The 15,635-nt window shown below is 38.9% G+C and overlaps 1 protein-coding gene across 1 annotated transcript in view; it reads right to left on the reverse strand.

Moving 5' to 3' along the window:
* The window catches only part of GABRG3 (gamma-aminobutyric acid type A receptor gamma3 subunit), a 330,885-nt gene that overhangs the window by 314,422 nt on the left and 828 nt on the right, over nt 1-15,635 (reverse strand). The window contains exon 2 of the mRNA XM_026074700.1: nt 12,564-12,712. Within this exon, the coding sequence (XP_025930485.1) occupies nt 12,564-12,712 (149 nt within the window). The remainder of the gene's footprint in view (nt 1-12,563; nt 12,713-15,635) is intronic.

The raw sequence follows: 15,635 nt of genomic DNA on the forward strand, positions 1-15,635 counted from the left end.
CATGCAGTCGAATCTTGGCAGGATCAGGGCCAAAATTTAGGATCTGGACACAATGCTTAGAATCCATTTTTGTTTAATCATTGCAGTTAACTATATAAGTAGATTATGAGATGATAATTTCTCCTGAATGTGCTGGGCCAAATTCTCTCCTGATGCAAAATAATGAAGCACATTTGTTTACGTTAAAGAGAATTTGGTTTTAYTTACAGTAAGGCTCTAATCTAGAAGCAGAAGAAAACTAACCAGCAGCAAGTTTCTATGTCAGCAAAAGTCAGGATCTAGCCTCAGAAATTCCCAGAGAAATTAAAATTAAAATAAAATCCAGGTAAGCTATTATCTCCTGCAATAAAAAAGACTGAAAGTTCCCTTGAATGAGATTTTGTTTTCCTAGGCAGTGGCATAAAATACAATCATAATACAATGGTGTGGTAAATATGTGCTTGAGTTTTGAAAGAAAAGACATGCAAGTATAGTTCTTGTTGCACATGGTCTCTCATTGATACAAGCAGATACTGGGAAAACCATCAAGTGCAAAGTTTAGACTTGCTGTCACAGGAGTTTAATTCAGAATACCAACCATAATGAGGCAAGGGTTTTAGGATTATTTCACTCAGAATGCACTACAAAAAAGAAAACAGCTGAGACTCAAAATTATCATATTTTACATTTAGAAAGGACTCYCCCTCTACCAGTCTTCAAAACCAAAATGAGTTTCATGAAAAGACAGAAATAGTTACATTACCAGTTATTTCAAGATGTAAACCATTTTTGCTGTATACTACATATATTTGTGAACATTCTACTAAGCCCTGCATGGAGTTGTTGAGCTGCAGATGGAGCCTTTTTTCATGCATTAAATGTCAGTCCTCACAGTTGTTGCTTGAGCAACCAAAGTGTTAATACCTCACTAAAAGCTAACACTAAGATTATAAGATTACAAATGGATACCTAGCTCCCAGTACAGTTTTGACAGAGGCATCAACCCAAAATAGTTCTAAAGAGATGCCAGAAACTCAGAAAAATTACTGCCAGAACCATGTGTATATCACATGCAGGAGAGCAATTAAAAAAAGATTGTCAACAAATGTTCCAACCTTCTCAAAGTTCTTTGAAATATTCTTTGTATATGGTATTACTTGCACTAAAAGACAATGCAAGCACATCCAAATAACTGCAGTGCTATGCTGCTACACAGTGCTATCTCAGGTTAGCTAACTGTTTATCACACACATTTCATTTTCAAACATGTTGATTTTAACTGAGAAAGGAATTTATCAAGCCAATCAAAATATCTGCAAACAAAGCTAAGGTCATGCCAATATTTAGCTAATAGTTCCCATCTGATCCAAATGCCACAACTTTGAGACAGACGGAGTGTTTACATTCCAGTCAGCCTTGTGACTATCACATTGCAAAGACATGTCCAAGTGAAATTCATCTACAAACTTCAGATACTTCAAGAGAAGCCTAGCCGCAGGAGTCAGGAGTTCAACACTGTCTGCACTTAAGAAGCCAGGTGAAGCTTAGACAGTTAGTTTGAAGCTAGCTTAGGTATGTCTACCCAAAGAGAAAATAGAGAGGCAATCAGAACAATGCTCTAATCACTTGAGAAAATACAAATGCAGGCTGACTATAGGCTTTGTGAAGATATGCTAGATTTTCACTGGTGAAATATAAACAATAACAGTTCTCAAATCCCATTAAAATCCATGGAGACTTTACTCTTGAACATATTTAAGCTGATTAAGAGAGTAAAAAAATGGACAGGTAAATCAGCAGGAGAATTTTAAAAGATTTTTGAGGAAATGGACAAAGAGATTGTCAAATAAATTCACAAGTCCTTTAGGGAAAAATTCTGCAAATATGTTCCTGACATTTTATTGTGCTCATTTAGTATTTTAAATGATACCGTCCTCTTAAATATCTCTTAATATTTGGTAGATCTCTGCTATTCAATATTGATGTTTATTTCATGAATGAGACCAATTTTGTTTCCTCACTACAGAAAGCTTCCTCCCCACTTGAAGTCTATCCAAATAGCATTTATGTTCCTGCACCAATCATAAATATTCAGAATTATTTCTAAAAGTTTTATGTTTAGAAATCTTTTTATTGAAAGCTCATTTAAACATGAATAGAATCAGCTGAGTACTCATAAATTTTAAAATTGAATTAAAATTAATTTTTGTTGAGAGTTAACCTTTCTTACATTGTTCAAGCAGCTCTCAACTCTAAATTACTGTTTTTAAGCAAAAACTAAAAGTAAAAAAAGTTATGGATCAATATACACATATTTACAGAAGTAAAGCAATTAGCACTAGGTTTTTAGAAGACATGCAACCACATAATGAACACAATATAAGCTCTGTTCCAGAAAAATACAGCCCTCTAAACTCCCTCTCATTTCCACAAGACTTCTGAGAGCAAAAGACTGACAAGATTGGCTCTACAGTAATGAGATACTTTTTGAAATTATTCTATAATGATATTTTACATTATCTCATTTGCACAAAAATTGCTATTTTTAGACTGGACTAAAGTTGTAACAAATAATTACACAGTTATTGGTAACTGTCATAGTAGCGATTATTGTGTTAATGTTTACTTTGCATTAGTGATGATAACTATTAATATTTTCCTACAGGACCTTATAGGCAACATCAATTTACTTGTTTGTTCCTGTTAGCATAGCAATTTGTTTACAAGTCACTTCTCAGGGATAGTTGTGATCAGCTAAAACTTCTATATTTTAGGACAAATTACATTTGAAGAAAGATATGATTATGGGGAGATGTCAGTGAGGAAGAAAAAAAAACACTCATTTTTCCTGCATGGAGGAGAGTGGGCTTGAACAACAGATGGAAGTCAAAGCCCTTCACTTGCTACAGCTAGAAAAACTCTGACACAACTGTCATCCCCATGATCTAAGACCAAACTACCAAAAGCTCCCAAGATCTGTAATGAAAGCAGGATGATGAATTTCCCTGAAGGGGAGGGGAGGACTGAAAATGAAAATCAGAAGGAAAATAAAAAATTGGGTGGAGACTTGAGAGAAAATTTGGATGACAGCAACGCCAGGATGGGAACACAATTGGCTGAACAGGGTATTTTATTCACATGCTGGGTTTTGTTGCTATTCATCCAGGAGTGTGAGTGACAGCACACACATAAAAGGATTCCCTTAATCAACTAAGAATCATTTTTGTTCTTCATCTCCCACCATCACCAACAATCTTTAGCATTTTTATCTTTCATTTATCTTTCCCTAATTCATAGGCCATGATTTTTCTGGTACCATGGTGCCTGGGAATGAGAACTGCAGACCTTACATAGTTATGCTGGTTTTATGATCAGTCCCTAGAGTTTACATTATGGTTTTATTTATATTTATATTTATAGCAGTGGGGAGTTCCTACAAGGTCTCATGAAACCAAACAATAATGGAATTTGTTTCTGCAGAGTCTCAGAAGCTAGCAATGTCTGGATGAACAATAACAGTTACACGAAAAACACACAGATGCACAGAAGGGTAAAGATATTTTAAAATAGTATGTGTTGAAAGTTTTCAATGCTTAAAGATGATAGAGTACTTTATTTCTTCCTGCCCCAAGCTCAGAATGGGAACTCTAGCACTGTATACCTGTCAGATTTAAAGACCTGCTCAGAAAGCCTCTTTGATGAAAGAACACCCTCTAAGTACACTTTTGCACTTGGAAGGGCCAGTATAGACTAATTAATCACAGAAGTAAGGAGAAAGAGAAAACGCATTGTCTAGTGTAATGAAAATCTGACTTTTCCTTACTTTTCTCTAAGTTCCAATTCCTGTCTTCCTGAAAGTCTGTATGCTACCCTCCCAACCTCCTCTCAGATTTATTAAGTGAAGTTATGGGAAAGATGAGAAAAATCAGGCATCAGTTATGAACTAGCTGCTGCTATATGTAGTTTGGGGTCTGCCATTTCAGCTGAAGAGTCTGGCAAACATAATTGTCTGCCAAATCTTCCTAGCTACAATGGCACTTAAGGGAAAGGTTCAGTCTGAACTTGTGTCAAGCCACTTCAGCAAGTAATCACTGCCAAGAAATAAAACTGAGTATCAGGTATCTGCATTAATGCATTATTTACATTCACACAGAGAGGGTCCTATTGAAAGGGACCTTGCTGTTAAGTTCTCAGGTAAGAGGCCACTCTCTCCAACAGAAAACCAGTATAACTTTGTCAACCCAAAAGACTACATGCAAGTCTTAAGTATTGCTAAGACCACAAGCAGCTCATTACAAATGAGCCAAAAGAACTGTCTTATCCCCCAGGAACTGTATTACTCTGGTTAAATTCTGGTATTAGCTTCAGAAAAAAAGCTTTTGAATACTGAAATATTTCTGTATAAGCATTATCAGCCTCAAATCAAAATGCTGCTTTTCAGCATTTGATTTAATCCATCTGTATGAAAAAAAAACAAAGAAAAAACAAAGAAAAAAACCCTGTTAAACAATCAAAAAATAAAGCTACATTCTTTTTTGAGCAGAAACATTATACTGGGGGGGAGGAGGGGGGGTCAGGATCACTACATTTGAATGAAACCTGTCTGCATATCCTTTCAGTATGGCTCATGAGAGTTTTACCTGAGAGGAGAAAAAAGTGGAATGCTTCCCCTCACTCACAGCTGAGCAGCTGTGACAAAAACCGCTTCAGCAATGAAACTGAAAAATTCCCCTGTACTCAGCACCCTGGTTAAAAGGTTCAAAAAGCAGAATGCAGGCCTCAAAAAGTTCACTGTCAACAGGCTATCCTAATCAGAAATGCTCCCATGCTAGATTTTGAAAAAGCCTGTGTTTGAGGCACTGCATTGGCACCAGACTGGGATTAGGTGCTCAAAATGCAACCAATTTACCCTCACAGCTTTGTGAGGTTTCTTTTTCACATAAGCAAGATTTCCAAAAGAAGAGAAGCTTACACAGGTTTGAATTAAGTTATCTTAGGTTCCAGACTAAGGTACTGCGTGGTACATTGATCTAACTTTTACGTGCGGCTGACTGTGGTGTTTCTTGTTTTATGTAACACATATAAATCAGCAACTTCTCCCAACTACTACTAAGAGGACTAAAGCACCTTTGTCCATTACTCGTAACATTTGTAAGATTCCTAACTCTATTTTCCTCTGTATTTACATCATCTGCTGTTTATGTCATGTCTTAAAACTCAAATATGGATCACAGTTTTCAAAATCTAAAACTGGTATTTTGGAGTGGCCACGGAGTGGTTTACTCATCCTTTATTAGTTTTGGCATTAATATTCTGGAAATGTTCATGACAAAGTCTGCAGAAGAAAGTATCAACTACTAGAGATGCTAGAGAATTAAGATTCCGGCATACAACTGAGAAAAACGTTCTATCCTCCCTCCTAGAATAGAGATGGTTCTCACTTGCATTTAATAGTAACCCTTTCTCCAGGGACACCTCCTCACACAGGTGTGCTTATACATGGGAGATGACTGGCACTAAAACAGTGTTCATATTTACTGTCTTACTCATGGAAATGGGCAGTTAATGGATTTCCAGTTTGGTAGCTGAATCAGAAGAAAGGTTTTCTGAAATAATGATAATACACTTTCCTGTCCCAAAAGGAAAGAAAGGAAAGTACCAATGACAACAATTTAAACTTTTTTTTCCTTAGGATCTTTTTCAACTACTGAGCACTCACCAGATTCAGTCCCGTTTCCTACCTGAATCTTGGCTTCAGCACTCCACATCCTAACTAATGGGTTATTCAAGTTTTTCTTGACATACTAGCCTAAATTAGACTAATCTCTACCTCTTTCTGCAGTGCCCAGTACTACTGAATTTGGATCCGGGACTATGGCCTTCCCCTCCTGAGTGCTACTGTAATACAAACAGAATTTACTCCCTCTCTCCTTCCCACTGTGGAGTACTTTTACTATTTATACACCAGTTAGCTCTCCAAGTGCAACTGTCTATAATCAGCCCCGACATGACAAATGTCTCTCACTACTTCCTTTTATAAGGAGTCTAACAACATCCCTCATCGGATAGCATAAAAAAAAGACTTCTACCAGAAAGTAATAATTTTACCTTGCATGACAGTTTACAGCTTTCTCTGCACTATGATCCATGAAATATTTTGATCTGTGAGGCAATCAGCAATCCTCCGTCATCACATATGGGGAAGCCTTGCTGGAGCTAATTTAAAGAATATCAAGTGTGGCAATCAGCAGTTAGCAGGAGTATCTTGACAGCCACAGTGGAAGTAATAGCCTGTAGTGCACTTTGGGGTGCCTTTAGTGTGGCCTGCCATGAAGGCAGATCAGGCAGAAGAAAGCTTCCAATATAGCTCCAGAACTCAAGGTTTTCATTTGGATTGTGCTTGAAAATGCACATCTCCTTTAAAGAGCAACAGAATGAAAGTTCTGCCCACTCACTCAACAGATCTGCTCCTGGCACACACTGAGAAACTGTTTAAATTAGTTACAAAGATAATTTTTAACTGCTTAAAAAGAGAACTGCTATTAAACCCTGCAAAGACAGCACAGTACAGCAAGTCAGACAGAACCTATCCTTTCTGTTTGCCGACACAAATTGGCCTATTCCTGCTGGCTACAAATGTACAAACCTACTCAAGGTCCCGAGAGTTGCACAGCTGTTTGTGAGACTGCTCTGGTCTTGAGAAATTTGACTAATAAAGATACTTGGGGAGGAAAAAAAACAGCTCAACTCTCAAGAAAGGTAGAACCTGTGGAGTTGGAAAATATACAGGCATCAAACTGTGTGCAGGTATGTATGTGCGTGTATGCACATACACTTTAAAGCGCATTTATCTGGGCTTATAAATATACAATAAAAATAAGGGACTAGCAGAAGCTGTAAGGATCAAATATTTATAAAGGATCCCAGAGGCCTCTGAGTTACTGCAGTATAATCAAAAAGAGAGGGAAAAGCAGGCATCAGTGGTGAAGCTGCCTCAAAACATAAGCTAATAAGACTTTCTTGAACATGTGCAATCCAGAGCCTGCCCTATTATAGTGATACAATTGAGAAACAGAACAAGATCGAAACATGCAATATACAGATTACCCTACCACTCTTTTTTACTCTCTTAGTGAATGATACTGGTAAGATCAGTATTATCACGTTTGTTCTGTCTTCCCCATAATGTTCTTGCCTCAAGTCTGATTTGATGTCAGCTTGCTTTTTTTTTTTTTTTTTTTAAGTAAGAAGGCAGGCAGCTCAGAAGCCAGGTCTTAGAAAGTATAGGAACAATAAATGAAGATGATAAACTACCAAATTTATACCAGACCTCTAATGCATTAAAATTTTAATGCAATCTTTTCAATTCTGGGCTGACTATTACCAGAAGTATCAGCTGAAAACCCAACACTCAGCTAGGTAACTTGGAGGCCCAGGAACCTCTATCTTGTAGCTTTCTATTCCTTGATTTGGCTTTGTATCTTATTTTAACTTTATTTCTAATACTTATGATCATATTCAGTTGCCCTGGATAGTTAAATCACACTAGAGTATAGTCCCTTGTAGTTGCCTCTTTTCTTAGCAGCATTATCCTACCTCAGTCTGTGAAATAGAAACTAAAGTATTCAACTTTCCCTGGCATCAGGCAAATAACTGCAAAGATCATTGGTACAGCCCAAAATGGAGAGAAAATAAAATCTATAGTGATTTTTTAAGTATTTTTGAAAGTGCTAACCTAGAAAACTATCACTTACCTAACACCACTTTCTCACATTAGGAACACCACTGAGAGAGGTAATGGACAGCAGTTCTGGCTATTTGAACCCAGCAAGTATGTGTAACTTCCTATTCTATTCCTGTTGTATTCTGTGAAAAGTATTTCAGGAGTTAGGGGAAAGGGCAGCTAATTGCAGGAAGGCTGGAGAGCACCTGGTCGGACTGCAGGATGTGGGTTTAAGAATATGCTTTGCACTTAAATTAGAGTGCTGAGGTAAATGATTGCGTGTTAGAGATGCTCACAGAATGTTTTTATTCTCTAAAAAGTACTAATAAAATAGAATAAGATCTTTTATTTCACATTAGCAGGTAGGGATAAAATGAGAAACTTGGAGATTACCTCAGCTTATGAACTAATCTTAATATTACTACTGTCTTGTCATCACTGATATTTTGCCCCACATTAGTTATCACTTCTAGTGAGCAAGAGGAAAAAAAACCCATCTCCCTGAGGTAGGCAAACTAGCTAACAAAAGGTAACTGTTGAGACTTAATGCTCTTCATGCTCCAGATAAGTACTGCAGCCCTAAGCCTGGTCTAGGGCTTTTTCGGTCCCGCTACTTATGTCACACTTCAGAAACCTCTCACATACTTGCCTTTTCTATGGGTAAAGTGACTTTCACAATAAAAGAACCAGCATATTATCTTCCACATACAAAACTCACTCAGGGAGTGCAATGACCCACCTTACAAGCTGGCAAAACTTTTACTTTGTTACACTGTAACAAACTTTCTCCACTTGTCTAAGGCAACCTATATTTCCTATGAATATGACACCTAAACAAAGTAGAATAATAAAGGCAGCTTTTATTTTTCAGGACTCCAGTTGTGGAGCTGTCCATTCAGAAAGGTGAAAAGAAAAGTTTCATTAAAATAAACTGACTTTGAAGGAAATCTATTTTGTCATGTGTCATTTAATTTTTCGATGGTTTGTTTTTTGTTTTTTTTTTTAATAGAGCTTATGTTTTAAATCAGTTGGTCAAAAACAGTGCAATGGCAAAAATGTGATTTATTAATAGAGTCTAAGTAAGTCCAAGATTTTTCTAGCTGCGATTATSATTCTTCTCTGTAGCCTGCTGATTTGTCTATTTCTGTTCTCATTATATTAATAAAGAGGAAGCAAAACTTCAGGGCCAGTATTTGTGTCCTACCAAATATCAGAACTTAATCCAGTGTGATTTGAGAAAGAAATCACACTCTTGCAGGGCAGTAAAACCTTACTACACTTAGAAAAAGTTCCATTGAATATGTCTTCACTTCAAAGGACTTTGAAACATACCTTGGAGTACCTGCCTAAGGAAGGGATTTTAAAACCTTCACTGGTCAGAATAGGTTTACTTGTAACCTGAGATTGGTGCCTCTTATACTCTGGCACAGTGCTAGGATCCTCAGCCCTATAACTGAGCTGGTAAAAAATGGATGGAAAAGATGCTTTCTCCCATAAAATATTTCTCTTTTTTCTTTCATCAATACACTACTATAAACTGTTCAGGGTGGGGCGCTTTCTCTTCCTTTCTTTTTCAATTCCAAAAGGCATGCTTGTTCTGTGGCATAATGGAAAGCTGCCAGATGCCACTATTAAAATGAAAACCCTCACAAGCTATGATATTTATGGAGACAAGAACTCTGCTCAGTGTGCGGCCAAAGGGGGTGCAGGCAGACATTCCCCTGCTGGTAGAATATTGTTTTGTTTTGGAAGTCCTAAGGCCCCTTTCACCTAGATACCTCCTGTTAAGGTGTCATATCAGTGATACCCTTCACAGAGTAACTATTTTGCCTAATATTTGGGTTATTCAATCCCCTCCTTCAAATCCCTGACTTGGGACACTGAAGGCGATGTCTCTACTGTCCAGTGCTGTCAGGTGAGCACAGCAACAGTGATTTACAAGAAAGCCTAGGCCAGGCATAGGAATGGGATAAGAAGAACAGTACTTCCAAAGAGAAAAGAGGCAAGCTCTGGCCTAACATTTTAGCATGGACCTATGCCCTCTTTACCTCTGGGCAGAGGTGGTGCTGAGTGTCTGTGTTCACAGGAGGACATTCAGTGATGAATTTACCACTGACCTGAAGGTTATGTGATTGCTGAGGTACTCAGTACCCACAGCACAGCAAGTGGGCACTCAAGACCACGTCTGTGTAGTGCTAGGTAGTGCTTGGACATACTTGGGTTAGCCAAAACATCAAGTCCCCTGGGAAGGATGAAAGACCACAGAAATCTCACAACATGCACTTCAACACCTCCCATTTGCCACACTTTTCTATTTCTCCCCATAGCCTTTGACATGCAAAAGTGTGTTCCCAAGTGATCTAAAAATAGTAATCCTGAACTTCGAAAGTGCTGAACAGTCAGTATTTTACTAGGCTCATCTGACTGCTTTCAAAAAGAAGACCACTTCTTCAGGAGCATTGCTAAAGTTATCCACTGTTAGAAATACTGGCTTTGCAATAAGGAATTAGGTAAAGGAGTGAAGAGCAATGTCACATGAAATGCTGAGTCTCCTCTGTGCTGTGGGACAGCTGATTTGCTTACAGGCAACACTGAACAAATGGAAAGACCCTAATGAGTAGCTGACTGAATGCCAATCCTGGATTTAATCCTTCATGTCTTTTACGGGCTCCACTTCTGCTTTGATTCCGAAAATTATTTCTCTCTCTCCTCTACTGGTTCATTCCATGCTTTCCATAAATTCCAAAATATGCATTTTATTATTCGAGGCACTAATGTATCTAGTCCCCTGCTTTCTTTTTCCTAGTGCTTTAACTGATATATATTAATACTGGGAGCTTCAGGTCAGGGACTCAGTTTAGTTTAGGACAAGTCAACTGTCTAACTTGGAGGATAACCTTCTCCCACACAGAAAGGAAGACATGCTTTAGTGTAAGGAACCAGCTGGCAAATCAGGTAAGTTAGATATAGTGCCTGATCCTCTGACATTGCCCTGGTGTTCTTGACAAATGCAGCAGCTCCATAGCTTCAAAAGGGCAACGTTATTTATCTGCATCAGAGGTGGGAGAGCAGGGAAGAGGGAGCAGGGAAGGAAGCAGGGAGGTAAAATGACTTCCCTAGCATCTGAGCAACACTTAGCTGACATTGTAAAATAGCCAGATTCCTATCAAAGAGAAAAACGGACTAGGACTGAGATCCTTTACAGAAATAGATAGATGTAGTCCAGAACTGTGAAGTCTCTGTTTGGTAGGATATATGAGGAACTGTGTAATTTAACTCCTTTTTCTAAAACAGGATTTATGAAAGTTTGTGGAGACAAAAGGAATTACTTTGGCAACAATGATTTTCCAATACTGTAGTATATGCCTGACCTCTACTAATTTTATGGCAACTGACACGGGGACTCTGAATGATTGCTTTGTCCCGTACAGGCATAACATAATTTACTCTGTCTGAAGTCAGTGATCCGAGGACACAGTGTACAGAGTAAAAAAAAATATTTGTCTGAGAATGTCTTCCAGATGTTGCTTCAGGTGGAAAACTATATTAAAGCATTTCTCCAACAGGTATTAAAGATCAGTTAAATCCAGTATGACAAACTAGACAGAGGGAGAGATAAATGTCACTCCCTGATAAAAACAGAGACATCTCTCAGATATGATCTCTTTAAACACTATAGGAAAATCAAAGTAATAGCTATAAAAAAAGCCCTTTTCTTTTATAGCATGGCATAGTTTTTCTGGGATTACTGCAATAGCGTGTAGCTATTAGACACTAATAATAACAACAGTGAATACCCACAGATGGCTCTTACTTCCCTCTAAACTCACTGAAAGGGATCACTTAGAATACATGTATCAATACATGTGCCAACACCAAACAGTGATTTCATTTATAATCAGTGGTAGAAATTATCTCTAACCTCTCTGCAAAAATTTAGCAACAGCAAATTGTGTGAGGTGGTTGTTTTCAGGTTCCCTTGCTTCCCAGTTTATTCTGAACTATATGGAAAGTGCAATAAATGTAAAAGATAAGTTGTCTCTGATTTCTGTCATTCAAACGGGCTGTGAACAAACTGAACAGCAGTGTTGCTGTAGCCCTTTTGGTCTAAGGATATAAACAAGGCAAACAGGACATAACCACAAACGGTAAAAAATATTAGTTAGAAATACAGACCCCCATTATACAAATAAGAAAAAAAAATCAAAAACGGAAAATAGCTCAAAATGATTATATACATAAAGATATCTACTGGCTTTTCCCTAAATGTATCCCTATATATACTAGTACTGCCACAAGACACTTCCATTCTATCGGATCTCTTTGGAGATAAAGTGTCTGCTGGCTTTGGGGAGAAAATCCCTAGTGTTGCCCTATATGTACAGAGGCAAATCCTAGTCCGTTCTTCTCAGCATTAGGGAACGTAACTTCTGTGATCGTGCAATGTGTTTTGAAGAGGGTAGATGCACATTCTTCTCCTGCTGTGTCCTACTTTTTGTTCGTAATATGCTGCTTCTTTAATCGCTCATGAGAACCTGCGGCCTGAGTTTTTCATATGTATGCACTGGTAACAAAAGAGAGAAGAGTTCCTGACTCTGCCAAAGACCTGCTGAATCCTTTGGAGCTAGCCCTTCCATATCTCTGTCCAAACTGTATACATGTGAAATGGAGTTTATCAGGCTAAATTACCTCCACAGCTTCCCATGACAATTAGCATTTATAAAATGTTGACTTGGAAATGAACCTAAGCCAAAAATACCTAACATCCGCTTTTCCAAACATCAGTGTATACTAACCAAAATATAATATAATGTCTGTGCCCATAGACACCTTCCTCACTTGTAGAGAAAGGAAAACTTACTTCCAATATCTGGCCGCAGCTTTTTGTCATACTCTCTCAACAGCTTGTTTAGTATGAGAGTCACATCTGTGTCCTGTGTTTTTGGAGCTAATACCCATTTTTGGTTAGTCGTTCCATCTTCATATTCATCCTCTTCAACCTTTCTAGAACTGCAATAACAGATCAAACAAATAGATGTTATTTTACATAAATAAAATATGAATTTACATTCTGAGTAAATCTCCACACTCATTTTAAGAAGTTTTAGGTTTCTCCCATGGGTTTGTCTATCTACCCAACCTTAGGAAGTTTTTGCAACCGGATGTTCTCATTCACAAACATTGAGTGTTTGTGGATGGGGCATCATCGAATATTGTTTTGAAATTATCTTCTGCCAGTCTCTCAGAGAAATTATAGCCTGTGAGTTAATACAGCTATCAGGGTACTATTTTCTGTCTTATATTTTAACCAACCTACCCATACTAGTTAATTTACAATATACTCTTATGAAGAGCTAACATCTGGAGTATTATTTTATGAATCCTTCAAGACAACTGATTCATCTCTTGCAAAGAAGCTAATAAGAGTATTAAAAATTCAGAACTTTTAATACTTCCTGATCATTTTATCCTATTAATAAATTATTATATTCTCAGTGCCTGCATTTCAGAATTTAATGTATTACAAGACTTAGAATTAAGAACTTGCTCTTTGAGTGTAAGATAGATTATCACAAGCATACAAATATGTTGCATAAATTAATCTGAATTTCACAGTCTCCCTGTAGTTTTAATGACATTTAAAAAGATAGTACTACACAAAGATTTACAACTCTTCTTATTTCACAGGTGGATTATTTTTATTTTAAGAGTATGATGATACAAATGTAGTAAAACTACAGTTTGCTCAGAAATTACAGCTAGAGCTATTTTCACACATGGGACCAATTTCATTTGTGCAGCTTTTTGTGCATGAACGGTAAAATGTTGATTTGAAGATGTATCTTTTGGTATCTTAGAAACCAAATCTATTTCATCTCTCTCACTTAAGAAAATCTGTGACAGTTAAGTCAAGATGAAGTTATCAGGAGAAAAGATAACCTCAGTCATGGAACCGAGAACAGTAATCATCTAGTGCTTGGACTCGCAATTGCCCTAGTGATTTGATATCATTTCACAGCATTTTTACACAGATGTCAATTATGCAAGGTACAAAGCAATAGAGAATGAGAGGCACGGGCCTTGTCTATTCTTGGGATGTGCTAATGCCAGAGCTGCCATCAAAGCAATCTCTTCCCTCTCTCTTTCTCTCCCTCCCTTTCTCTCTGTAATGACACTAACGTCTTCCAAAGTACCTTAAATTTCCAGAAGACCTGATAGACACTCTATAGTGACAGAAAAAACATGAATATAATTATAAAAAATTAATCATAAAGCATCATCAACACTCACCATTGCTTGYAGACCACCATTCAAGCATATTATCAAACTTTTAATTGAAACTGCTCTACAACCAATACATCTCTAAGGATTAGCCGTGAATCACTTAACATGACCCCACAAATCACCAGTGGTCTGGGTACCCTCTCTATATAAAAATAATTTGAACTCTAGCCCCTGAGGATTTTCTTTGGAGAAAGCTCATATAGTCAAGTTCCAAAAGTACAGAAAACTTATGGGAAAATTTGAAGAGTTGAAAAACCATAAGAGGGATTTGGGCTTTTTTTTCCCCCTAAGATTCATGAAAAGCCAAATATCTTAATGCTGCAGTTACAGAACCATTCTCAAAGGAGGCACCATCTCCAAACATACATGGCTTATATCTCATAGCTGAAAAGCTGCAGTGGTGCTGAATTACTGATAGGAAGGAGCACCAGATCATGTCTTTTTCTCTTGCACCCACTACATCTTTACTGGGGGCATTCAGACTGCATGTGGAAGTGACAACTGAGTTCATGCAGGACCATGATTCCCATTTCAGGAAGCAGCTTCTTTAAACCAGTTACTAATAAGACTCTAAGCACTGACAGACTTTTTAAATCGCTTCACTGTAGCAGCTTGTTTCCTAGAAAGTACCTCCAAAGGATGTAAATTCCTACCTACCTTCTAGATTAAGACTGTGGGTGGGAGAGATCTCACAGTGAGTCAGACTAACAACAGTGATGCACATTAAATACATATTTTTCAAGGTGTCTTGTTTCCTCCTTGAGAGTTTGTTTTTCACTTCTCTTGCTTGCCTCTACACAATTAAGCTCTCTGAAGGCACTTGAGGTTCCTTTTTCACCTGTAGCCTTACTGGTGACTGCCAAACTCCTAGCATATCCCTGCTATCCATAGACATAAATGTGGGATGATGGCAGGTGATTTTCAAAAAGGGGAGGAAGAAGGGCTGCCCTCTTTCCCCAGATTCCTAAGGAGCCACTAGCTTCAATCCTGTGAGAAGACAGAGAGGAAATGCATTAACCCGCAGAGGAGGAAAGCTGAAAAAACCCGAGAGGGTTTATCTCCTGGAACAAGTGTGTCCAGGACATACTCTCCTCACCTCAAGGGCTGACATGAAGCAGCCACTGTTTCCTGTGAGGATTTGGAGGGGAGAGAGAGATGCCACTGGTGGGCACCAGCCCGCGGGACAGGCAGCTGAGAGGAACAATACTATGATCCATAAATCTGTGTTTTAAATGCTTGTGTGGGGAAGGGAAGGGAAGGGAAGGGAAGGGAAGGGAAGGGAAGGGAAGGGAAGGGAAGGGAAGGGGTCTCTGAGCACACCCGCACCGCTGCGGCCCGGTTAGCGGCAGCTCCTGCTGGGGGATGCCGAGGTAACCCCTCTGCCCGCGGCTATGCGTAGGGTCCCTTCCCGGTAATGCGGGCAGCCACGGGGGCCGGAGGCGAGCGCGGTGCGGGCGGTCACGGCTGCAGCCGCCGCGGCCCGGAGCGGGCAGGGCCGCCTTTCCCTGGGCCGGGAGCGGTCCCTCGGCATCGCCGCCTCGCTGCCAGAGGCCCGGGCGGCTCTGACGGCTGCACCGTCACTGGCGCTCCCGGAGCCCCCGGCGGGGAGGGCCCTGCGCCCCCAGGCCGGGTGCCAGCAGCTCCCCCG

This window comes from Apteryx rowi, unplaced genomic scaffold, assembly GCF_003343035.1.
Source record: "Apteryx rowi isolate R43461 unplaced genomic scaffold, aptRow1 scaffold_396, whole genome shotgun sequence".
In the NCBI taxonomy this organism is placed as follows: domain Eukaryota; kingdom Metazoa; phylum Chordata; class Aves; order Apterygiformes; family Apterygidae; genus Apteryx; species Apteryx rowi.